Source organism: Colletotrichum aenigma, assembly GCF_013390185.1.
Source record: "Colletotrichum aenigma strain Cg56 chromosome Unknown KSG_Cg56_contig02, whole genome shotgun sequence".
NCBI classification, from domain to species: Eukaryota; Fungi; Ascomycota; class Sordariomycetes; order Glomerellales; family Glomerellaceae; genus Colletotrichum; species Colletotrichum aenigma.
This window is the reverse complement of record NW_023500908.1, coordinates 7,013,249-7,035,834: the sequence shown is the minus strand read 5'-3', so window position 1 is coordinate 7,035,834 and position 22,586 is coordinate 7,013,249. Positions and strand designations below refer to the sequence as shown.

Below are 22,586 nucleotides of genomic sequence, written 5' to 3'. Positions count from 1 at the left end.
GGCGAATCGCCAAGCGTGGTTTGCAAGCAACATTTTGTCAGGCTACCTCGGCAATGCCCCAATTGCTCTCTATGGCCTGATTAGCTCTGGATGGTCGGCCTACATCTTCCGCAGAGCTTCCCAGCACCGAAGACTCGCGGCCCAGTCGCCTCGCCTCCAGAGTAGTCGAGCCGTAAAGGTTATCGAACGACGGATGCACAATGTTCACATCTACACTTTGGTCAGTGCTGTGAGTAGCATAATTGGTGGTGGTGCATCCATGGTCACGGCAACAAGATGGGAAGGCTACGTCGTACTCATCCCAGTGATTCTATCATCGATGTTTTACAACTCGTGGCTTCGTCGCAATGTGGCCTATGACAGACCACCCGCCGGCGACTCATTGCATCTGACCGAAGATGCAATTACTCGCGAGCTCGAGGTTGCAGAGATAACCTGGCGAGAAATTCGAGGCCAGTCTCGGCCACTTCGGGAGGTGGTGGCCGACGCAACATCTCTAGAGGCTGTCACGAAGTACCTCGTCGCCAATGATCTTCTGGAACATTTCTGCCTGTCTCTCATGAAAAGTGCTGTTATCGCGCCTGTTCTGGTCGGCCAAGAATCGACAGATGTCACGATAGACGCAAAGCGTCTGTTGGAAATGCCAAAAGAGATATATCCAACCATGATCGAAATTGCAAACGAAACGATCAAACAAAAGGGCCCAAAGCACTTTGAGTACCGCCAGCGATACCTGGCCGAGATCCTGGGGAGCATGCTACGACTATCACTAAAAGCTGGTAATGGAGGTTGTATGACAGAATGCTGAGCTGTTTTGACAGCAGCTCTGAAGAACAGGGCCACAAGGAACATTATAAGACATAGACTGCCATAATATTATATAATTCTTACTGGTTGAACTAAGTAACGACAGATGGTATTCCATAGTGTACACACCCCTTTTTTGTAAGCCATTCCCGGATCATAATTTCGATTGACGTTAGAATCGCAACCTCATCGGTCACGCCGCGATGCAGTCTGAAAGCAGAACAACCCCTCGCATACTTGTGCCGGAAACATGCAATCATGAGCAAACATGCTCCTTGCCTAAACACTTTGTCTTCCTCTCTTTATCCCCTCTCCTGGCCTTTCTCCTCGGGTGGAGCGATCACCACAGTTGCAGGTATGTCGGTGCTTTCGGTATCCTTCGCCTTAGGCCTGCGCCTGAAGAGCCTTCCGATCGCTGAGAAGCCCTTTCCGAGGATTCTGTAGACGATGACGAAGGGCCTGCCGACGAACTTGGCCGCCTTCTCGAACCAAATGTCGGGGAAAATGCGTACGACAACTCCCCAAGGCATGGACATGAAGGCGACAACAAGGCAAATAGCCCACTGGCTTCCATTGAGACCTCCCTCCTTGATCTCGAACACACGGCCACCGACGAAGACGATGCCAACTTGCAGACCAACCATCAGAAGATTGATGAAGATGAAGAATTGGTTACGATGAACACCTTCTAGGACGTTGAACTTGTTATCCAGGCGACGGTTGTTGAATTCGTTGAAAATTTGCATCCAAACGAAAGTGTTGAAAATGATCGTATCGAGTTGCAGCATCTCGTCTTCACTGTTACGATCGTAGTTGAGAATCTCTGGACCAGCAAAGTACAGCGTGATAGTGATGACGAGCTGGAAAATTGCTTGGCCGATAATCATCTTCCACATCTGCAGCCATGGTTGTCAGTACAAGATCATCTGCCAGTCCTGGGTCAACTCACGTTAATGGTGATCAGAGGAGCACTCTTGGGTTGAGGAGGCCGATCAAGAATCTTCTCGGTCGGAGGATCGGTTGCAAGCGCGAGGGCAGCGAAGGTATCCATGATCAAATTGACCCAAAGCAGCTGGACGGCTTTAAGTACAGGCTCCATATGGTCGTCGTACATGGCTGTGATGAAGGCAAGCATAACTGCTGTGATGTTGACAGTGATTTGAAACTGTGCAGCAGTGAAGATTTAGTCAATCTGGACGAGTCATGTGTCCTCGGACAACAACTGAAGCAAGATTGCTTACCTGGAGAAACTTCTGCACAGCGTCGTTGACTGCACGGCCCCATTTGAGAGCTGTCACAATGGAAGTGAAGTTGTCATCCATCAGAACAATAGCCGACGCCTCCTTAGCGACCTCGGTTCCGGAAATACCCATAGAAAATCCGACATCAGCAGCCTTCAGAGCTGGGGCGTCATTCGTGCCGTCTCCAGTCACCGCTACCGTCTCTCCCAGGGCCTTCAATCTGGTGACGAGAATTCGTTTGTCCTCCGGGGATGAACGAGCCAAGACCTGAAGCTTTGGGAGAATAGCGTTCATGTCACCCTCAGACAGCTTGCGGAAAACAGGTCCTTCCATGATCACGCCGTCGCCGCCCGTGTAAATGCCACACTCCGTTGCAATAGCCTGTGCCGTAATGACGTTATCGCCCGTGACCATACGAACAGTGACACCGGCATGTTGGGCCTTGCGGACTGCATCAGGCACGCCCGGTCGAACGGGGTCCTGAATACCAACAATTCCGAGAAAGGTAAGGTCGGAAAGAGACAGCAGAGAGTCCATCTTGACATGGCCGTCCTCCGAAGGCATTCCGGCAGGTGGCCATTGTGGGTAATCCTTGTAGACAAGGCCAATCGTCCTCAATGATCGACTGGCATACTGGTTGATGGTGTTCTGTAGGGCTTGTCGTTGAGTCGAATCCAGGGGCTCCTCGTCCAAGGTTTCCAAGTTAGCCTGAGACGAGCAGTACCCGAGCAGGATTTCCGAAGCTCCCTTGACCAGAAGACGGTAGCCTTTGTTGGGGTCGCGAAGCTTGATCACAGCAGCCATGCATTTTCTCCGCGAGTCGAAAGGCAACATTTGCACAACATGTTCGTTGGCGCGAGCCTCTGCCAGCGATTGCAGGCCCAGATGGTCCTTGGCCAGAGACAACAGAGCTGTTTCAGTCTTGGATCCAATGAAAGTAGCCTGGCCATCTTCTTGGCCTTCGAAGGCAGTCGAGTTGACCGCAACTGACTGCACAATCAGCTCTTTGGTTGCCGTGGGTGCAGATGAGGCCCATGTAGAAACAGGGACGGTGCCATCGGTAGACTTTTTGCGGTCGGATTGCGCCAGAGCTGTGAAGCTTGTCGTCGAGAACGTTCCGGCTACCACTGTCATCTTGTTCGTTGTCTGTGACCAAGTCAGTAAGTGTGCGCCTTGCATTTGATCTTGTTGCGGATCTCACCAGCGTTCCCGTCTTGTCTGAGCAAATGGTTGTTGCGTTGCCCATGGTCTCACAGGCGCGGAGCACTCGGACGAGGTTGTTCTCTTTCAGGAGCTTGGTGGTCGCAAAAGCCAAGGCGAGGGTGACGGCCAGTGGCAATCCTTCGGGCACTGCGACTGCGATGATCGCAATTGCGACGACAAGCAGATCCATGAAAGTAGACGCCTTGTCTGCTGGCGATCGGTGATCCTCTGGCAAAGTCGCGAGGAATCGGAAAAGAAGAATGAAGAACATCAAGGCGGATGCGCCTCCACCGAACTTAGCGATGGCAACCGCAAGACCTTCCAGCTTCTTCTGCAGGGGAGTGGCTTCGACATCGTAGCGAACAGACATCATGATCTTGCCGAAGCTGCTGTGCACTCCGACAGAAGTGCAAACATACGTGCCCATACCTAGAGCCAATCAGCACATTTCCACATCCACTGGTCCGAAGAAACTTACCCTCAAGCACCTTCGAGCCAGAAATGATGAATGGGTCGAGGTCGTCGAGGTTGTCGTGCTTTGTGTCGAGAAGCTTCATGACCTGGTCACCGGCGGTCTTCTTGAGGACGTCGGATTCGCCAGTAGCCGAAGATTCATCGCACTTCAAGTCCTGGCCTTCGATCAGAATACCATCGGCAGGCACCATGTCTCCCGGCTCAAGATGAAGAACTTCTCCGACGAGAATCTCATTCACATTGATCATGAGAGATCGGCCTGACCGAATGACTTTGACCTGACGATCATCCTTTTTGGTGTTCAATCGCACGAATGCCTGTTCTTTCTGCCAATTGTTGTGGGAACCGACGACGACGACGATGATGACTGCGGCGCAAATGGCCACGCCCTCTACCCTGGGTGACTGTCAGCCTGGAGTGATGTAATCGAGTGGAAAGGACATACCAGTCGACCGATGCCGGCGAGCCTGCCGGCCTTTCGACACCCAAAGTCTCGTACAAACCCAGTGCCAAAGAGATGATACCAGCGACGGTCAAGAGAATGATGACCTTTTCGCTGAGCTCAATGTACATGAGCCTCCAGATAGACTTGCCCTTCTTCGGTGGGAGGACATTGCGACCGTAAATGCGCGTGCGATCGGCGAATGGTGTTGAAGATGTGGTCGCGTGCCTCTCTGTTGGCGTCGCAGGTTTGGAATCAAAGTCGACGGCGTCGCTGAACGAGACTGTGGACTTGACGCCGGTCTCGTCAACACTGAGTCCGCTGCGTACATCGGTCTGGATGCCCCGCGCGATTCCCTGGAGACCGCCAAGAGCTCGGAATGCCGATAGAGACTTGGGATTGAAGAGCTTGTTCAGCTGGCCGGGGGAAAACGCGAAGGGATTGTTGTCGACGCGAAAGTCGTGCTCTGTTCCAGGGTCTGGGTGAAGAGCCGAGTCTGGATCCTCAAGAACGAAGCTTGGGGCGGCACTGGGGGCAGCAGTTGTGCCGGACGGTGTCAAGAAAGGATTGGTCCCGTCGGGGGTGATGGTGTCGGCATCGCTGACGGCCCGCGGACGGGAGTCCGGATGTGTGGGGTTTGGATTGGGGCTGAGAAAGTTGTCAGCCATCATGGGCTACTGGAGTCATGTATGGGCTGGTAGAAATGAGAAAGTGTTGTCGAGCTGGAGCAAGGCGTGCCGAAGAAGCGGCGGCCAAGCAATATGAATATTTCTGCGTGTCTGCAGAGAGGGCAGCTTTCTCCGGGCTCCCTCCTGCAGCTTCTTCCAGACTGGCCATACAACACCATCTTGTCAACCGGAAGAGACATAGCTCTCCACTTCTCCAGTAGAGCGGCAAAAGCAAAAGGTCAAAGGTCCCGGTTGGCTCAGCACTGCCACAATTCAACGGACATTATATTGACGAAATGATAGCCTCTGATGCGATCTGATAAGCTCGGGTATCCAGGGATGGGGCCCGAGGAGCTCTCGACAAGCTTAAACAAGCAGGCATTTTGCGGTGTGTGTGGAGTGAAGGCCCGCCGGTGGCAGTCTAGGTCAGCCTCAGGACCAACGGACAGCACATGATGCAGTCTTGGCAGTTTAAGAGAGGATTCCAAGGAGCTCAGAATGATGATCATAAGCAGCGGGATGTGGAAGATGCCAAGAACTTTAAGGGAGGGGAAGGTGGACGCGAGAGAGAAAAGCAAGATGAGCCGGAGATTAGCAAAATTTGTGAGCACAGTTTGGCGCAGACGAGGGATTTTCTAGCAAAGATTAAGCGAGATGATGGCAAGATCAGACGAGCATGCGGATAGGGGGAAGGTTTAGCCGTTCTGACAACACTGACAAACTCGGTTCAGATGAGCGAGGTTTTTTGCTCCTGGCCTGGCGCCGGCGACAGGCCAAGAGTCAGGCGAAAGAGGGGTCTGGAATTCTATTTGACAGACGCAGTGAGAAAGTCATTCTTCTGCGGTGTTGGCGGCGCATCAGGAGCTTCAAATGGAAGGTCAGACGGCGCACGTGTGCGGTTGATACGACCTCGCTTGATCTTTCCCTGTCGCCCTTGATTCGCGAAATCCTACTCGCAATCACCTCAAGCGGGGTATCTCCACCCGGCTCACCGTGTTTCCCGCCTCCCATCGCCGCCATCGGCCTTGATGAACTCCTGTTGGACTCCTCCCGCGCGGTATGGTATGGTACGGTACGGTACTGACGCAGCGCTTTGACTGGGGCTTGTAGCAGAACGCGAAACCTCGTAGCATTTGTTTCTTGGCCACAGAAGCTCGTTTCCTCTTGCCGTCCTTTCTTCGATTTCAGTTTCCATATAATGACGCTATGTTTCGCTCGCGCAAGAACGACGGCGTGGTTCTGCGCAGGAAGCGACCATCTCTTACATACACAGCCGAGCCAAGATGTCCAACAGTCTGACTGTCGAACCGAAATGTCGTTTCCGCTGCCAGCACGAGACCGGTCATGTCGAGCCGCGAGCCCCTCTCTTGCTGATCATGCTATCTCCCACAAGCCAAGCCTATGTTGGCCCCCTCGACGCGTCAAATCCAGCCACATAGCAAACTTGACACCGTTGCTTTGCGCAGAGCAAAATGCAACTCTTGACCTGTGCTGTCGGTCGGCGTTGCTTTGCATCCGGATGCTGTACTTTCCGGGGCTTACGGCCCCTGTAAATATGTCGGCAATTAGTGCTGTCATTTAGGTCTTCGACGAAGCTACCGGCGCAAGCTCCTTCGGCCGACGCCGAGCCGACGAATTGCTGTCACGAATTGTTACTTGGAAGCATCATCGTCAACCCCAACCGCTGGATTCTGCCAGGTTTTCTGGATGGCAAGTTTTATTTCCACATCTCGCGTCAGAACCAAAACCAACGCTTTGGACTAACGCTCGGTCGCTACCAATATGGCCCCTGTTGTTGATCACTTGGAGTCCTTGTCTCGCTTGATCTTCCGGTACTCTTATTTTGGTGAGGAGGCCTCATCCCGTTTGTGTCGGAGAGCAGAGCTCCATACACATCCACTCAACCGGGGCTCGATGGGTCACTCATTTTTCTAGTGTTCAATGCTACCACCTTTTCAACGCAACAATGATGACTTCGCACCTGATCTTGACGAGCAGTTTGTTGATTTACTTTCTTGATCCCCTAAGATATCGCAATAGTAGGCGTGCTCAAGCGTTTTCGTAGCACGGACCTTAAGAGCTTCATTGGTTCGTCGCAGCTGGTGTTCAGCACGAGGATGTGAGTGGACGACGTTGAAAAGTAGCCCAGGCATCATCACACTCGGCGTGTACTTATATCGCAGTTTGACTGGCTCACACAGGCGACAGAAACGCGTTCATGACGACCTCGGAGGTCATGGTCACATCAGCAACTTACGAGGTTCCTCGGAAACATGCTGACAAGAAGCCTTCGGAAGATACTTTGACTCCGAGCCAGGAGTTTGTATGGATAATGTTGGACCTCATTCAGGACCTTTCTATTTCAAGTGAAGATGTCTTGCATGGGACATGTATCCATCATGCAACGCAATTTGCTGCCCCGAAGACCTGCTGACGATTCAAGAAGCAGAAGAAACTTTTGTGGAAGCACATAAGGTATTGTTCAGCCTGGCGGTGAGGTTGGGGAATAATCCCCCTGAGATGGTTTACTGACGTGGAATTACCGACGCAACAACTTTTACGCACCGCACTGTGATCAAAGGTATGCGATCTCTTCCTAAAGTCAAGCTTGTTCATAAGCATCGATTCGTTCGCAACTTTAACATGTCTGACAGTTTGGCCAACAACATTTCTAAAACAAGACAACTTCGACTCCTCTTCCTCGTGCTGCTTCGTTTATGTCGAAGACCTCTATCCCTGAAGCGTGTGCCTCGTCGAGCAGCTCAAATATGACCTTCAGAAAGTTGAACGGGTCTCTTTTGGACAAATGTTCACGGAAACTTTCCAGTGTGGTTTTCCATTCAGGATGGCCGCCCAGCTCTCGAAACTCTAAGCTGGCCGCTGTAACAGGAAACACCATCCCGTTCTGTATCAGCGAGTACTTTTCGCGGTCAAGGTCAAAACGGATATGCTTGTGGATAGCGTCCATCGCAGAAATCAGCCGGCACATGATCACGCCTGTATTTGGCGCGAACTGGGTTTTCTCCTGAGCTTGTCCGTCTTGGAGTCTCTTTCTTCTGCGAATTTCGAGAATGCCCGCGAACCGCCAACAGTCCCACAAGTGACACTGTATGAACTCCCCAATTTCCCCTGGCCATATCCATAGTCTGGACTCGACACTTGCTTGAGGGCCATCCGGTATGTCGGCCAGTACGTCAATAAGAGATCGGGGCATTCCTATACCGACCTCGACTCCGCCAATCCTACCCCCGGGCCAACTGTCTTGAGTCTTTCTGAACCGCTTCCAAAGCCCGATTGAGGGGCTTACTCGGCCGACCACATACAAAGGCAAGTCCATCACGCACATAGACTCCAGCATATGGAGCGTCGGAAGGTCGCGCCCGGGGCCTGGCTCTAACAAGTGCATTTTGGCGTCCAAGTTGTATAAGTTTGCCATAAGTTGGACATACATCGTAAAAGGACGCGCTAACAGAAGCTACGCTCGTCAGCATTATAATTTCGAAGTCAGTTTACCTGTGTGGAATGCTTTCACTTACACATAAAGAGCAAACCATTAACCCGGCAAAGGCAGTTGATGACCTGATGTCGTCGTGTTGGCTAGCAAGCTCGGCGCGGAATGTTCGGAGGGCAAGGTCAAGACGCTCCATGGAAGAAACAGACAGGTCGTCGCATCCATCGTCTACATAGCTCTGGATAGCGATGCCTATGATTCTGAGGGCCTTGCTTTGAGATGCCATGTCCTCGAAAATAGGCCTGATCCAAGACTGAGTCTCCGCGTTGTAGAGCTTGCCAAGGCCAGATTTCAAAACTGAGCGATCGTTAGGCTGCGAGCCTGCGACACCGACGTTTTGAGAGGCTTTAAAAAGGTTGAAAACGTACAGGTTTCGAACAAGTTGTCCAGCCCGTCAAGGCCACCCTCATCTGGACGTGGCGGAAGCGGATAGTCGTCGTCCAACCTACGACTCTGTGGTTGGTCGTTGAGAACGCGGTAGGATGACGAAGGAGGGGTGTTGACATTGCTAGTATCCAACCCCCGATCCGTAGGCCGCGAGGTCTCTGGTCCATTCACGGAATGAATGTTGGTGGTATCGTTCACCCACCGAAGGGGTTTCGTGTACCCTTCACACTCAAGACCACGTCGGATGCAGGGGCCGCACTCGGGGCGGGCTTCATCACACTTCCGTTTTCGCCTCTTGCAAGTTGCGCAGCCGTTTCTCGAACGCGTTATTGGCCGCATTTTCCGCCTCGGGCACTTCGCGTCTCATAGTCGGCATTTGTGTGTTGAGGTCAGGGGCTGGGCGCGCAAATGTTCTCAACTGAGAGACTGAGTTGAATGGCGGCGCACTTGATGGACGAAATGGGAATGACGTGGGGACGGGAAGAATGCAGCGCACCGACGACCCTTAAAGGGTTTAGCGCTGAAGCAGCTTTTCTGTTGCACGAGCACCAAGACGATCTGTGAGCATGTTTTTGATTCAAACACAGCGGGTTGCCCCTGAGCCCCGGTCCTAGGTTGAAAAAGGCAACGACTCTCAGGACCGCATTTATGAGGATATTCAGTTGCTTACATGGAGCTTTACTTTTGGACTCCTTTTCCGACTAACCGCAAATGGATAATCATTGCGCCAAACATGGACTTTTGATGACAAAATGCGGCGCAATTGTCATGATCTTTCCCTTCCTGAACATGTTGCACACAGCACGACCAGTCACTGTCCGCGAAATGGCGATCCACTTGTTCCTGCCCCTTCTCGCGTGATGAGGGATGTTTTTAACTCGAATCAGCATACCAGACTGGGGTTTTCCTGAAAATATGTCTAGGTATATGTAGGTCGAATCCCCGGACTTATCCTGTTGTCGAAGGCGCACCTGCTACCATCTAACCATACTCTCTACCTTACAAAGCAACCAGGGCGTTTTCCATACACCTCAAACAAAGATAGTCTTCCGACACACTCTGTCTCAATCTTCACGGACGGCATCGGCAATACAACATGACACCGCAAGAAAGTCGAACAACAGAAACAAGGGACGCCGAGGACTCCCCTTCCCCTATGGACATAGATGTCGAAGTTCTGGGCCGGCAGCGCCCGGCAGTGTTTGGGTCCTGGCTATCAGAGGTCGGCTTTTGCTCCTCACTACTTGGACTCATGCTAATGGGGGTAAGTTTATCTGATCAACGTGCCCAACTACGGTTGCTCTTTGGCTGACCCCAATCTTGCAGGAATATCTCGTCGGTGGCTTTCACATCATCCTCCCCCAGCTTGCATCCGATCTCAATATCCCCAGCGAATCCCAGACGTGGCCATCGAGTGTGTTTTCCCTTGTCGCTGGCGCCTGCCTTCTCCCATTCGGCCGAGTAAGCGAAAAGTTCGGAGGTTCTATTACGTTCAAGATTGGTCTTGGATGGTTCTTCCTTTGGACCCTGTTGTCCGGCTTCAGCCATAACTACGTCATGCTCATAGCCTGTCGCGCCATGGCAGGCTTGGGGATCTCTGCAGTCCTCCCGGCCGGCATGATGATGCTCGGCAAGACCTATTGACCCGGACCTCGGAAGAATCTCGTGTTCGCACTTTACGGTTCCTTCGCTCCTATCGGCTTCTTTTTCGGCATATTAATCGGTGGTCTGACCGGGCAATACTTGTCATGGAGATGGTACTTCTGGGTCAGCTCCATGATATTGGGTGTGCTGATTGCTATTTCTTTCTTTTCCATTCCGAAAGATTATGGCAACAAGCATGAAGTGCAGATGGATTGGCTAGGTACTGTTACAATCGTACCAGGTCTTGCGCTTCTTATCTACGCCCTTACAGACAGTTCTCAGGCTCCAGAGGGTTGGAAAAGCCCTCAGATTCTGGTCACCCTTGTCGTTGGCGTTCTCCTGCTGGCAATCGGCTTTTACATCGAGAAATGCGTCGCATCCAGTCCGCTTCTCCCGCCTGATCTTTTCTCGACAAAGTACATCAAGACTCTGATGTTGGCCTTATGGTTGACATATGGTGTTTTTGGGCTTTTTCTCTTTTATAGCAGTTTCTACATTGAGTTGGTTCTCCATGCATCGCCACTGCTTACGGCTGCCTGGTACGTGCCCCTGGCTGCTGGAGGGGTAACAATCGGGCTCCTGGGAGGTTTCACTCTCCACTTACTCCCCGGAAGGCTTCTTCTGATCATTTCAGGTTGTGGAAGTATTGTGTGTGTTCTACTTTTTGCCATTATGCCTGAAGATCCAAGCTACTGGGCATACGTCTTTCCGTCAATGGTCTGTGCAACAATTGGCATCGACATTGCTTTCACCGTCAGCAATGTATATATAACAACGTCTCTACCTCAACACCATCAAGGGTTTGCTGGTGCTCTCATCAACAGTCTACTGTTTCTTGGAATCAGCTTCTGGTTGGGCATGGCGGACATAGCTGTCCATCAAACAAGCGACTCCGGGCTCAGGTCCAGTTATAAATCGGCGTTTTGGGTTGGAGTAGGAGCAGCAAGTGCCGCAGCCAGTCTTTTTTCCACTGTCAGAATTGGGTCAGCTAGTAGTGACTTGACGGTGGAAGAGAAACGGCAGCGGGAAGCAGCGGGCCAAACAACTTTGGAGGATCATCACCGTTAAGATATGGATGTAACAAAACTTAGGCGTCTTCAGGACGGTCATACGTTGTATGAGAAGCCGATCAAATCAATCTCAACCGTAGATAGCGTCTTTTGCATTATGGTTGAGGGATACCCCAAAACGCTCGTCCTAGCATCATTCATCAGATTTCACAGTACTTCTATTGTCAAGCACTGCATTTCTTCCCCCTTTTCCATTCGTAACTTCCCCCTCAATCAAGCCACGAATGATCGAGCTTTTGGCCTGTCATGTGAGCCGCTCCTTGGGCGCCTGCCTTCTGAATCACTTGACATTCTCGCCGTCTCTTGTCTAACTTGAATTTCCGTCTGTTTTTGGATTCCATGTTCCCCCAAAATGATGGCTTCTTCGCTATCGTTCTTCGATGAATCTCTTGTATTCGCCGTTACTCCCCCTCCTCGACCCCCTGAAGAGATTACTGTATGGTTTCCGGGACGTCTGTCAGATAGGTTGGTCAAAGGATGAGATGTCCTCGTTTTGGTGCCATTGTTTCCGCAGCTGTCAAGAGGATACCCTGTTCTGGATGAGGAAGACCCCAACAGAGCCGGAAAGTACCTCTTGAAAAACACTTTCAGAGCCGAGGAGCAGCCGCAGAAGATGGTTGCATAAAGCTCCAGTGCGTACCAGACGAGGGAGTAGGCCAATTGTTGATAGAGCTCCGGCTCGTTTGCTAGTTGTCGCACATATTAGAACCGAACGCATCCCGCTGGGAGATTATGGTGAGCGGAAGGAAGTCGGTGCGTTCTTACTCAACACTCACCAACAACTGATATGATACCCAGGGCAAACACGGCCGAGACTGCCCACTATTGTCGCTGATTTCATGTGAACGCTTATATCTTAGCAATGAGGGAAGGTGACTTACCTTTGGAAGCTGGAGATTCCAAATCATAGGGATCGGGCAGATCCAAAGACATATATCCGTGATAATGACGATAATACCGGCAGCATCCCAAAATGCTTGTTGTTTGGATTGCGCCATGCATTGTTGCATATAGATCATGCGGTCTCCTCTCGATGTCCAAAAGACCTCCGGTGGACTGCACTCGACAACAGACATGACAAAGTGCCCCACGCCCATGCCAATGACAACCACTGTGAGGCTATGGACCGCCCATCTCATGAGTAGTCGATCATCAAGGCGCAAGTAGAACAGAAGCAGGGCGACCTTGACGAGCACCATGGCGATTGCATACAGTAAGCGAGAGACCCAAAATGACTACACCGCATTGCTGTCAGTACTGTTTGAACGTCACGAGCTCGATGCAGAAATATGTTGACAATCACGACACTCACTAGAAGCATGGGCTCCCAAGCCTCTGCTGGAATGTCTATCCCTGGTTTCTCTCAGAAATGGTGATGAGCGGGGTTGGAGATAGAAAACTCACTGATCTTCCCAATACCGCGAACGACCGAAATCATTACGGTGATAGACAAAGCAATTGTCGTCAGCTGAACAAGTCAGTGCTCACAATTTTTCATTAACCGGAGAGAAAAACGAATTCCTCTTATGGCGTCTTACTGTTCCAAAAGCCATCATGACTGGCGCCTCTGAATTAGTATTATCGTCTCTATGAAGTAGTCTCTTTCAATAATGTACTTACTGTCGCCGAGGCCAATAGCCTTCGTGATGACAAGCCTTGCCCACATTTGCATTCCCATAATGATGATTATGAAGATAATAAAACCGGCGTTGATTCCAAGAGCTCTGCACTGAGCTTGGTTGAGTTCCATGGCTAAAGCTTCGCCAATAGCTTGGCGTGCAAACACAAGTAAATCGGTCACCACCATGCCCTTTGGAAACGAAAGGACGCGCAAGTCGAGCAGTTCTGACAAGCGTTCCACCCCAGGAATTTAAATAAGGAAGGCGGGATAGCAAATTTTAAGGGCAGCATTTTTTGAAGCCAAGGAAGCCGCAGTTTTCAAGACATCTACCGCTCGGACATTTTCAAGGGTACTCTGTCGCATTACTACGTGTCAGGGAGCTGAACCGGGAAACGGCTTCTATGGTTGCAAATCGCCTGCCCTGCTGACGTCTAGGCAACCTTCGCCTGTTTGGAGGAACAGAGCAGCGAGTCATACAAAATTTTCCGCGTCGCTGTAGCTGCTAGTAAAGCTGTTCATTGTTGAATTTGAACACCCACGGTAAGCCTTCCAACGCTTGACAATGCTTACCAACTTTTGTGGTCTCGTAATTCCTCCGGCTACCTCCACAGCAGTGTGGTTCTTGACCCTCATAGACGATCAAAGCCCATGCATTTGATCCTTGCATATTGGTCCAGGCTCCTCTGAAGGCCGTTGATTCGCTCCATTCAAAATGGCCTTCCTTTCTGAGGAACAGTTGGCTCGTGATCCCCGGCCCTATGGTGCTCACGCCACTACTTGTGGGAAGATGGTCGTTTTCAGGGGGTTGAAGACGGAGCGAGTGGAGATGATCCAAGAACCAAAGACGCACGCACGAGCGTGATGCTTAGACGTTTCTGTGGATCATGAGCTCTATTTTACTTTTTTGAGGTCTCCCCTGTTGATCTATCCTGGGCTGATAAACACATCTGGACGTTATTGTAGGCATCCAGTGTCAATTCTGTCGAATTTAATGGCACCTTCACAATCGAGGCTTTAGTCACCGCGGGGAATAGATCGAGCTTGGCAGTTCGAGAAATACAGCGTTTAGGGACATGTCCAGTGGCATTCCTGAGTAAGTAGCCGCGCGTGGGTTGCTAGTCCTTGTAGGCATCCTTGTGGGTATAGCCCTCCCCTACTTCGGCTGAAGCCACGGACGCCAGGAATCTTAAGTTGCGCAACATATTCTTGCTTGAAATGCCTCTAGCTATTCAAAATCTAGATTTGAGCTATGAACGTCATATCTGCATGAGGGGAGCGCCATGGAAAACTACGAGAGCCGTTATTGAACACAGCAACAGCTCTGCAGGCTTCTGTCTCTGGGCACTCATATTGAGACGAAGAATCTGACGGGACTGGTCGAAACAAGTCCGAACTGACTAGTTTGATGGCAAATGCGGCGGTGCCTGATTGAGCAGCCCAAGGAGATTCACCATCCATGAGCTGTGCACCCTTGAGCCATGTCGTGCATACGGAATCCACAATGAGGAGGCAGGAAGATTGACAGTTCGTCTAATGATTTAATCTGGTTGGTGCACATCAACAAGCGGGGAACCCCGTTGACCCTCCTGTCTCTCGGTTCGTTTCTACAGTCCGAGAAGTAGCAAAAGGCCCCTTTCCCGTCTTTTGGCCTGGAGAATGCTGAATGCATCCCTATCGAGAACAAAGTTGAGAAGGTTCACAGTGTTGTGATCGATTAGCATGCGGCTAGAACAGAGTTTCGGGAAGACGTGGACTTCCCGTCAAGGTTCAAGGACATGGACAGTTGGTGATGGTTGGATCGGTGGGTGATGTCCCCGTGCTCGTCTGGAGCCACTCAAAGTCACCTCACTAAAAGCATCATCTAGTTTCCATGCTCGAGTCGGGAAATTTACCGGCCAGCTCTCCGGGCACATGGGACGAACAGAAGTGAGACAGAGCGAGAAGAGAAGACTGATGCTCATGTGATGACTAATTGACAGATGGACACCCTAGCAAGTCGCGGACTATCTCCTACAATATAATAAACTTCTATCATTCAATGCTTTTCATTTACCCTGTGATTTCTGGCGCTGTTGCTTCGTAAATGCTGCAGGAGAGCATACTTCGGCCGGCAGGGTCCGGCGTCGGAGCCGTAAAGGCGGGTCTATCGGAGGTGTGGATCCTGCAGCACCGGGATGGCATTATATAATCACTACATTTATCCGGACTTTTACCGTGCCGCTTGCTGCCAGCCGGCTCCATCTGGCAGGCGACAGATTTGTCTCGGAGGCGCCTTCTCCTTTCTCGTTTGGTGCCGCTCCTTCCTTCACGCGGCCTCTCACTCACGCGACGTCGTTTCTCAACTTCAACGTCGGCAACCAGATATTTTGGTTCCCCCGACTTGGTCTCGCATCAGAACAATGACAGCTCCTCACGATGTCCACCTTCAATGGTCTTGTCGCAGAGTTTCCTGACATTCGGAGTAAGTCCTTGCTGACGAAAAAGTAGCATCACCGTGACCCTGGGGCCCGCGTGATAGCTTCGCGTTCACCCGCTGCCTCTAAACCCGGCGCGCCTGTTCCCTCGAAACATCGTTGCTAATTGCGTTGCAGTTGACTTCTTCCGGAAACAGGCCGGCCATCATCCGCCACTGGCGTGCTTCCTGAGCCATATCCACAGCGACCACCTCGCAGGGTTGGAAAGCCTCCGCTCTCCGTTTGTCTACTGCTCCGCAGCCACGCGGGAGATGCTCCTCCGTCTCGAACGTTATCCCTGTCGCATCAACTGTGCCAAGGGTATTCTGGAGGCTCGCGTGCAGACGTACAAGCATCTCAAGAATCTCCTCAAACCGCTGCCCCTGGATACGCCAACCACCCTCGAGCTTGCTCCCGGAAGATGCATTCAGGTCACTTTGCTCGATGCGAACCACTGCCCCGGTTCTGTAATGTTCCTGATCGAGGACGCCCATCACGCCGTTCTCTATACGGGTGACATCCGAAGCGAACCGTGGTTCGTCAACGCCGTCGCCAGAAACCCAGCAGTCGTTGAGTACACCTGTGGCATCAAGACGCTAGACAAGATCTACCTCGACACTTCTTTCATCCAGAACGTGCCGCTTCAAACAAAGGCCAATGGCATTGCGGAGCTGCTGCGCAAGGTGGCCTTGTATCCCGACGACACCATCTTCCACATCCAAGCATGGACCTACGGGTACGAGCAAGTCTGGATTGCCTTGTCCAAGGCCCTGAGATCCAGGATCCATGTGGATGACTACAAGATGCGCGTCTTCTCTTCGTTGACTGGCAAAGCCTCAAACGATCGCTTCAGCTCATCCATACATCTGTGCCCTGAGGCGCCGGCGTTGGCTGGTTACATATGCGGCAATACACCCCATCCAGGCTGTCTCACACGGGACGAGCACGTTCGGCTTCACAGTTGTGAGAGAGGCAACTTTTGCTCTGTTGTTCGAGGATCAAAAGTCGTTTCCATCCAACCCCTTGTCGCGCATCTTTCCAACGGAGCCGAGATTGCCGAGGTCGGTGTCGGCGGGGGTGGAGACGACCTGGAGCGGGACGCGGAGCTGGACACGCTGTCGTCCGCCGACGTCGAAGCCGTGCTGGCCCTGCTCAAGGAAAAGGGCGATCTTCCTCAGGAATCAAGGTCGCTGCTCCGGGAGCTCCTCGAAACTGGGGTAAACACCGGGCGGAACATGTCTCTCGACATCGATATCTCATCTTTTGGAGAGAAGAACGAAGCAGCAATCCTCGATGCCTTCCGGTCGGTTGGGCAAAAGAGACAACCACCCAGCTCTAGTTTCCTCAGCACGGGAACCGATTCCGAGCCACCCTTGCCGAAAACTATCACTTTTCCTTACTCCCGGCACTCATCCTTACAAGAGCTCTGCGACCTTGTCCGAATATTCCGACCGAAAGATGTCTGGCCTTGCACCGTCAATCCCACAGACTGGGTCAGGGATAACATCACCATCCATTCTCTATTCGGCAACTTTTGCTCTGGTGATAGCTTCGCACATGACCACGAAATGGAAAGGTTCGCCAGCCGGAATGCGGGGTCGCTCGAGCAACGGGTGTCTCAAAACATTGACACCAGTCAACCCTCTGAGGGTGACATTGACATGCCAACGTTGCATTTCTCGCAAACAGATCAAGCAGCCAAACCCGAGACAGCCGTTCAAGAACCCGAAAGGACCGTGAATAATGCGACCGCTGGGTCCGTGACGTCGCAACCGCCCATCCGGTCGGGACGGGGCTGTTCAGACGGAGGGGGCCGGAAAAGCCAAGAGTTTTCCATCGCCGGCACTTCGAAGAGCAAACCATCGTCGTCTCGTCGAGTTTCAAGCGTACGAGCGGATGCATATTTGAACATGGCGAGGAATCTTGTTGGGGGCGAGTGGACCCCGATCGGTTTGCTGTCCACCTTTGACCATCATACAACGCTTGATAAGGAGCTAGGAGGAAGATAGAAACTTGCCGGCGTCTCACTTTGTAGAGACCCCGCACCATATCGCATCAAAATAAGGGACATAATGTTTAGAGACTATGATTATCATTGACGGTTGGTTCAGCTCAGTTGATGAGCTCTGAGGACTACGGATCCAGGCTCGCAGCGCTGCTGCATCCCAGCCTAGCACCCAGTGACACACACCTCCGTCCAAACAAAGTAGATGTTCTTCGCTCGTCGACGCACGCACCTCTACTGTGGACGCAGCGCGCCGGCCTCCGATACACCCCATCTTCCATGGATATACTGCCGCAAGCTCTTTCCCCAGAACGCGAGCGGCACAGCGATGCCACCCACCACAAGTAAGATCGCGCCCAGCTCGAAACTGGCGCCGAGGTAACCCTGTGACTTGAGCCACGGGGTGACAGCATAAGAAGTTGCGAAGCTCAACATGTATCCACCTCCTCCGACAATGATCATCGCCGGAGCGGCCCAGCGGGGGAAAGCCTCGGTTACCCAGAGTGTGGAGGCGATACCGTACGCCGCGGCGCTAAAAGCGTTCAAGACATAGGAAACAAAGATCCAGATAAAGTTCCACTTGTAATTTACCGTGAGGCCGTAGACGAATACGCTGCCTGCGCCGGCAAGTACAGCGGGTAGGAATGCGATGAGGTAGTGCTCCGCATCGCGTATGCCGCCGTTGCGGAGTGTGAGGCGGCGAGCAACCCGGGATGTCAAGATAGTCGACACGGGCCAGGCAAGGAATGATCCGATTGCTGCAACGGGATTCACCATGGAAATGACGCGCTCAGGGAGGTTGTATGGCGGCTGCGCCATCACCATCGCGTATGTCTCGCCGATGAAAATCATGGCACCGAAGTTGAGGGCGTTGAGGATGGCGACCCAGAAGACGAGGGGGTTGGCCGCGCACAGCAGTGTCTGCAGGTAGCAATTCCACATCTCTCTGAAGCCAGCACCGCCCTTGCGAATTCCCCACTGACGCACCATGGTCGACCACATCGTCTCAGGAGGGGGCACTTCGGTAACTGCGGCGATAGCAGCAGCCTTGCCGCCCGGGATGGCCTCCCAGTCGTCGTACATCTGGATCTTCTCCGAGCCTCCTTGTACAAGGACGTGGCCGTCAAACGCTATGGCCGGTCGCACGAAGTAGGTCTCGGGGAAGAAGAAAAAGACGCAGACGAGGAGAGCCAGACAGGGAACCACCCAGGCTGTGTAGAAAGCCCTCCATCCGGATTCCGAGAGAGCAGTGACGCTTGGTAGCGAGAGAAGGCCGAGACCACACCCCACGCTCCAGAAGAAACCCAACGCGTTCGGTCGCTCGTCAATGAAAGTGAGGTCAATCACCATCATAATGGCCTAAGCCAAAGGTTAGCCTAAGTTTCGATGAGGAGCATCATGTAGAACATACAGCGCTCAAGCTCAAGCCGGCAGAGAACGCTTGCAAACTCAGTGCTGCAAGAAGTTGGTAGAAACCGGAGGCGTTCGCCGCAAGGACGGTGGCAACAGTCAAGCAAACTGAAGCAAGGAGGAACACCGGCCGCCTTCCCAGAGCCACTGACAACGGAATCCAAAAGAAAGCACCGAGTCCAAGGAAGATGGTGCTGGGAGTCGACACGAGAATGTTCAACGGGTATTTGTCAGGTTGCTGCAACATGTTAGTCCACGCCGTGTTTAAGATAGCTCCCATCGACTCACCCCTGCGTTGAACTCGGCAGCAAGCGAGCGATACATCAGGCTAGCAGCCTGGGTTTCCATCATGGAAACCACCGAATACAGTGCGATAACACATAGAGCGACGATTCGCTTTCGAGGGCTCCAGTTTAGCGGATCGTATGGCGAGTTGCTGGGCATGGGCAGCTTAAGCGTCTTTCCATCGGACGTAATCAGGTAGATGCTGCCGGCGAGGTCGGCCGAGACCGGCCGTTGGCTGGCGCGGGACGAAGTCGTCGAACTCATGTTTGTAGTATATGGTCGGTGAGTCGACCGAGCTGTAGGAAGACAGAGACAAAAAGAGAGATAGAGAGAGAGACTCAAGAGAGCGAACGCGATATAACTGCAGTAACCCAAAGGTCAGATTAAAGATGGCCGGTGTGCTGCCAGAACAACTACCCGTAAAACCCCAACATCATTGTCTAATCAGAATACAAAAACGGCAGACCCCATTGCTTTTGAATGAGGCTCGTAAAGTTTGTTTTTGACATGGCAGGAAGGTCACGCCGTCCCTGGGCTGGCCGTCCGCGGGAGGCTCGGTGGCAGCTGCGACAATCACTGAACGATTTGGGAGCGTCAAAAAGTCTATTGGAATTAACAACTCTAGCGCCAAGGAGACCAGCAGACTCAAGGTAGGGTGAAGAAAGTAGGGCTGATTGCTTGCTCCCCGCCGCCATCTGAAACTGGCGCCATGGCCCCTGGATGAGGCTATTCGCTGTTGTGGGATGCCCCCTGGCGCCCGTAGCTGCGTCTCATTGTATCAAGAGAGAGAGAAGAGAGGATGGGTGTAGGGAGACAAGATGGCTCGCCCCAGTCGCGGGGGTTCGGCGGGGGCAGAGAGTCTTTCGTGTTTGTTTGCAGTAAACACAACTACGACGACGGGGTGCAACGCCGCCGAAGAGACGAAAGTTTATGTGCCCGACAGTGACCAGAACTGCCTCCCCCAGATTGAGAGAGTGTGTTCTGCCCGTTGACCGATCACATACAGGTTCGTGCCCGAAGCCTAAAGTTCTGGCAACTCCGGACGGGCAGCAAATTGAGCCTGGCGGCCCCTGCTTAGACGACGGGCGACTCGCCAAAAGCGTTTCAAGCGGAAGTATATTCACGACCTTTCAGAGGCTTCAGAGGTGCGCTAGTCTGCAGTCTCTCCATATTGCAACGCTGTCGATATTGTGATGGCCCCGCGCAGGTGGCATCATGACGCCAAGGCTTTCCCACCTGCTCGGAATGTGCAAACGAAGTCGGCCTGGGTCTGCCTGTCGGCACCATCCGTGCCAGTCGGCGTTTGCAGCACTCGATGTTTCGCCCGAACCCGTCCCGCCTGCTGGCGATGCAGAGAAGCGAGTTGAAGCTGCGAAGGAAGAAGGCTAAGCGAATAGACATGAGATGTTCTGCTCGCGGTCAAAGCCTCAGTCTCTCTTGCGTGTGTGTTTTCTGCTCGATAAAATCTCGCGAAGTATATCCCAAGTAGTCGGCGATAGGACGTGTCCGAGTGCCTCCATCTCATGCATAGCATGCCCGTTTCTGCACGTAGTACGCACTCAACACCACACCACCCGCTATCTGTTTCTCATTACTCAGAAGTTGCATCGCGAGACGGCGCGCTAACCTTGAGTCCATCCATCGGCCGAGTCTGGAGGAGCAGCGGGTTTCAGGACATATTGTTCGTCGCTTCTGTGTTGTCTTTCTGGCACAGGCTGTAGGCGAGGTAGCATCAAAAGGGCAACTGACTGGGCGAACGGACATTCTGTTGTGCGGAGAAGTCCATCTCCTGACCAAGGGTTCAACCATATCTCCATTTGGATCGAGAGATCAGTTGCATGCTGCGTACTCTCTGCCAGCCACCAAAACCAAATCCTCGCCAACGGGCCAAGCATTCATCAAGCCACAGACTTGGCTAGACCCGGGCCGCCTTTACCCACATTCCTACGTCTGACGGGTGTTCACTGGAGCGTCGGAGGCTCACCCCGCGAGCGCAAGTAAGAAGCGCACCGGAAGAGGCCCCCGCATTGGCGGACGGAAGCTCGGGGAGTTAGCAGCCTATGACCGTCGTTGGGGGCCGCCGCCAGTCTGGGTGCGGAGGCTTTTCGCGGGATGGGTTGGATTGATGCAGAGGCACCAGACCAGACCCCAATCAAGCACCACCCATCCAAGATTACCAAGCGGCGAACAGGTGGCGTGTGTAGCCGCACGAAACACAGGCAATGAAATCAGGAGGCAAAGGCAAAAGCAGCAGTAGCAGTAGTCTGCTATTTTGACGTTGGCGGGAAGAAGACGCGTTGTGCCGGTGGGTTTCTCGTGTCTGTGTCAAATAAACACACCATTTGGTGCTGCAGCGTCAGGCGGTAAATTTCAAATCCTATGTTCAACGCCGCATCACTTTCACATTCTGGTGTGTAGGCTTACGCGCCTCGTGATGTTTGCCACTGACAATACCTTGACGCCTCATCTCAGAACTGTGCATATCCGATTCTTCAGCCCTGGGCGTCGTCACCTCCATCCATTGTTGTTCTTCAATTGGTCGACGTCTCATGCTCAGCTCTGTTAAGTGCTCTCCAAGCGGGGGCTGCTACGTTGCAGCATTATCCCGCAGTAAATATTAGCGATTGATTAACATCCCTTTCGGTCCTGTAAGCTCTTCGGGTCCGTCTCAGCCGGTGTGCTTGCCAGTCATGTTCGCATCCGAAAACGTCCCAAGCTCAATAGCAGTCTTCAATTATCAATGCGGTGCAAGACGTCGTAATGGCGTACGAAAAGGTTTTTGTGATGCTTCGACTCTGTGACGGTCACATGCAACCCGCCATCCTGGGGGGTCGCGATTCATCAGGTCTTATCGCCATCTTTGAACTGCGGCGCAATGCATCCCGAAGTCCACGACCTGGATTGACACGGGACGGTGCATTGGACCACTGGACATGTGCATACTATGTAGGGGCAACCAGCATCGAGACGAGAGATGGGGGCCAAGGGCCGTTTGCTGGGAAAGATCGGCAAGATCCCGAACATCAGCCAGCTGGGGAACGACCATGGGAAAACATAAATGCCTCCAGAGAGAAGAAGCCAAAGCCGCCGCCGCCGCCGCTGTGGTTTCGGTGTCCCTGCTCGTCCCGCACGCGACCCAAACCTTCCCTGCCAACGGCTCGTCGCCCAGCTTTTCCCAGTGAGTTCTGAGGACAGTACATAGCGTGGAGAGTGAGGCATGGGGGCCACACGGCGCGCCTGCATATGAGGAGGAGCTTGTACCGATACGTCCATCGCGCGGACACAGCAGCCACTGGGAAGAGGGAATCAGAGCAGGGATGCGAGCGTGGGCGCTGGAACAAACGGCCTGTCTGGCCGAAGAGGCC

General features: G+C 52.7%; 7 protein-coding genes across 7 annotated transcripts; 3 read left to right on the top strand and 4 right to left on the bottom strand.

The window, feature by feature from the left end:
- Positions 1-1,109: 1,109 nt before the first annotated feature.
- Positions 1,110-4,835, bottom strand: CGCA056_v003924 (Calcium-transporting ATPase 2; the record flags this gene model as incomplete). Its single annotated transcript, XM_037319180.1, has 6 exons — positions 1,110-1,703; positions 1,757-1,972; positions 2,049-3,194; positions 3,250-3,680; positions 3,730-4,121; positions 4,171-4,835. 6 exons carry the CDS (start codon positions 4,833-4,835, stop codon positions 1,110-1,112), a joined length of 3,444 nt encoding a protein of 1,147 aa, XP_037182437.1.
- A 2,671-nt stretch (positions 4,836-7,506) lies between these two features.
- Positions 7,507-9,072, bottom strand: BEA4-1 (Beauvericin cluster-specific repressor BEA4; the record flags this gene model as incomplete). The annotated part of the gene is made up of 3 exons (XM_037319179.1): positions 7,507-8,310; positions 8,372-8,643; positions 8,715-9,072. 3 exons carry the CDS (start codon positions 9,070-9,072, stop codon positions 7,507-7,509), a joined length of 1,434 nt encoding a protein of 477 aa, XP_037182442.1.
- Positions 9,073-9,829: 757 nt separating this feature from the next.
- On the top strand, positions 9,830-10,377 carry CGCA056_v003922 (Drug resistance protein; the record flags this gene model as incomplete). The annotated part of the gene is made up of 2 exons (XM_037319178.1): positions 9,830-9,997; positions 10,060-10,377. The coding sequence occupies 2 exons, from the start codon at positions 9,830-9,832 to the stop codon at positions 10,375-10,377; spliced, it is 486 nt and encodes a 161-aa protein (XP_037182443.1).
- A 432-nt stretch (positions 10,378-10,809) lies between these two features.
- CGCA056_v003921 (putative transporter) lies at positions 10,810-11,445 on the top strand (the record flags this gene model as incomplete). The annotated part of the gene is made up of 1 exon (XM_037319177.1): positions 10,810-11,445. One exon carries the CDS (start codon positions 10,810-10,812, stop codon positions 11,443-11,445), a length of 636 nt encoding a protein of 211 aa, XP_037182440.1.
- Positions 11,446-12,269: 824 nt separating this feature from the next.
- Positions 12,270-13,197, bottom strand: CGCA056_v003920 (uncharacterized protein; the record flags this gene model as incomplete). Its single annotated transcript, XM_037319176.1, has 6 exons — positions 12,270-12,278; positions 12,329-12,682; positions 12,760-12,800; positions 12,852-12,915; positions 12,986-13,005; positions 13,068-13,197. The coding sequence occupies 6 exons, from the start codon at positions 13,195-13,197 to the stop codon at positions 12,270-12,272; spliced, it is 618 nt and encodes a 205-aa protein (XP_037182441.1).
- Positions 13,198-15,483: 2,286 nt separating this feature from the next.
- On the top strand, positions 15,484-17,530 carry Dclre1c (Protein artemis; the record flags this gene model as incomplete). The annotated part of the gene is made up of 2 exons (XM_037319175.1): positions 15,484-15,529; positions 15,660-17,530. 2 exons carry the CDS (start codon positions 15,484-15,486, stop codon positions 17,528-17,530), a joined length of 1,917 nt encoding a protein of 638 aa, XP_037183384.1.
- Positions 17,531-17,760: 230 nt separating this feature from the next.
- Positions 17,761-19,485, bottom strand: CGCA056_v003918 (putative MFS-type transporter; the record flags this gene model as incomplete). Its single annotated transcript, XM_037319174.1, has 3 exons — positions 17,761-18,885; positions 18,938-19,174; positions 19,225-19,485. The coding sequence occupies 3 exons, from the start codon at positions 19,483-19,485 to the stop codon at positions 17,761-17,763; spliced, it is 1,623 nt and encodes a 540-aa protein (XP_037183383.1).
- Between the last annotated feature and the right edge of the window lie 3,101 nt (positions 19,486-22,586).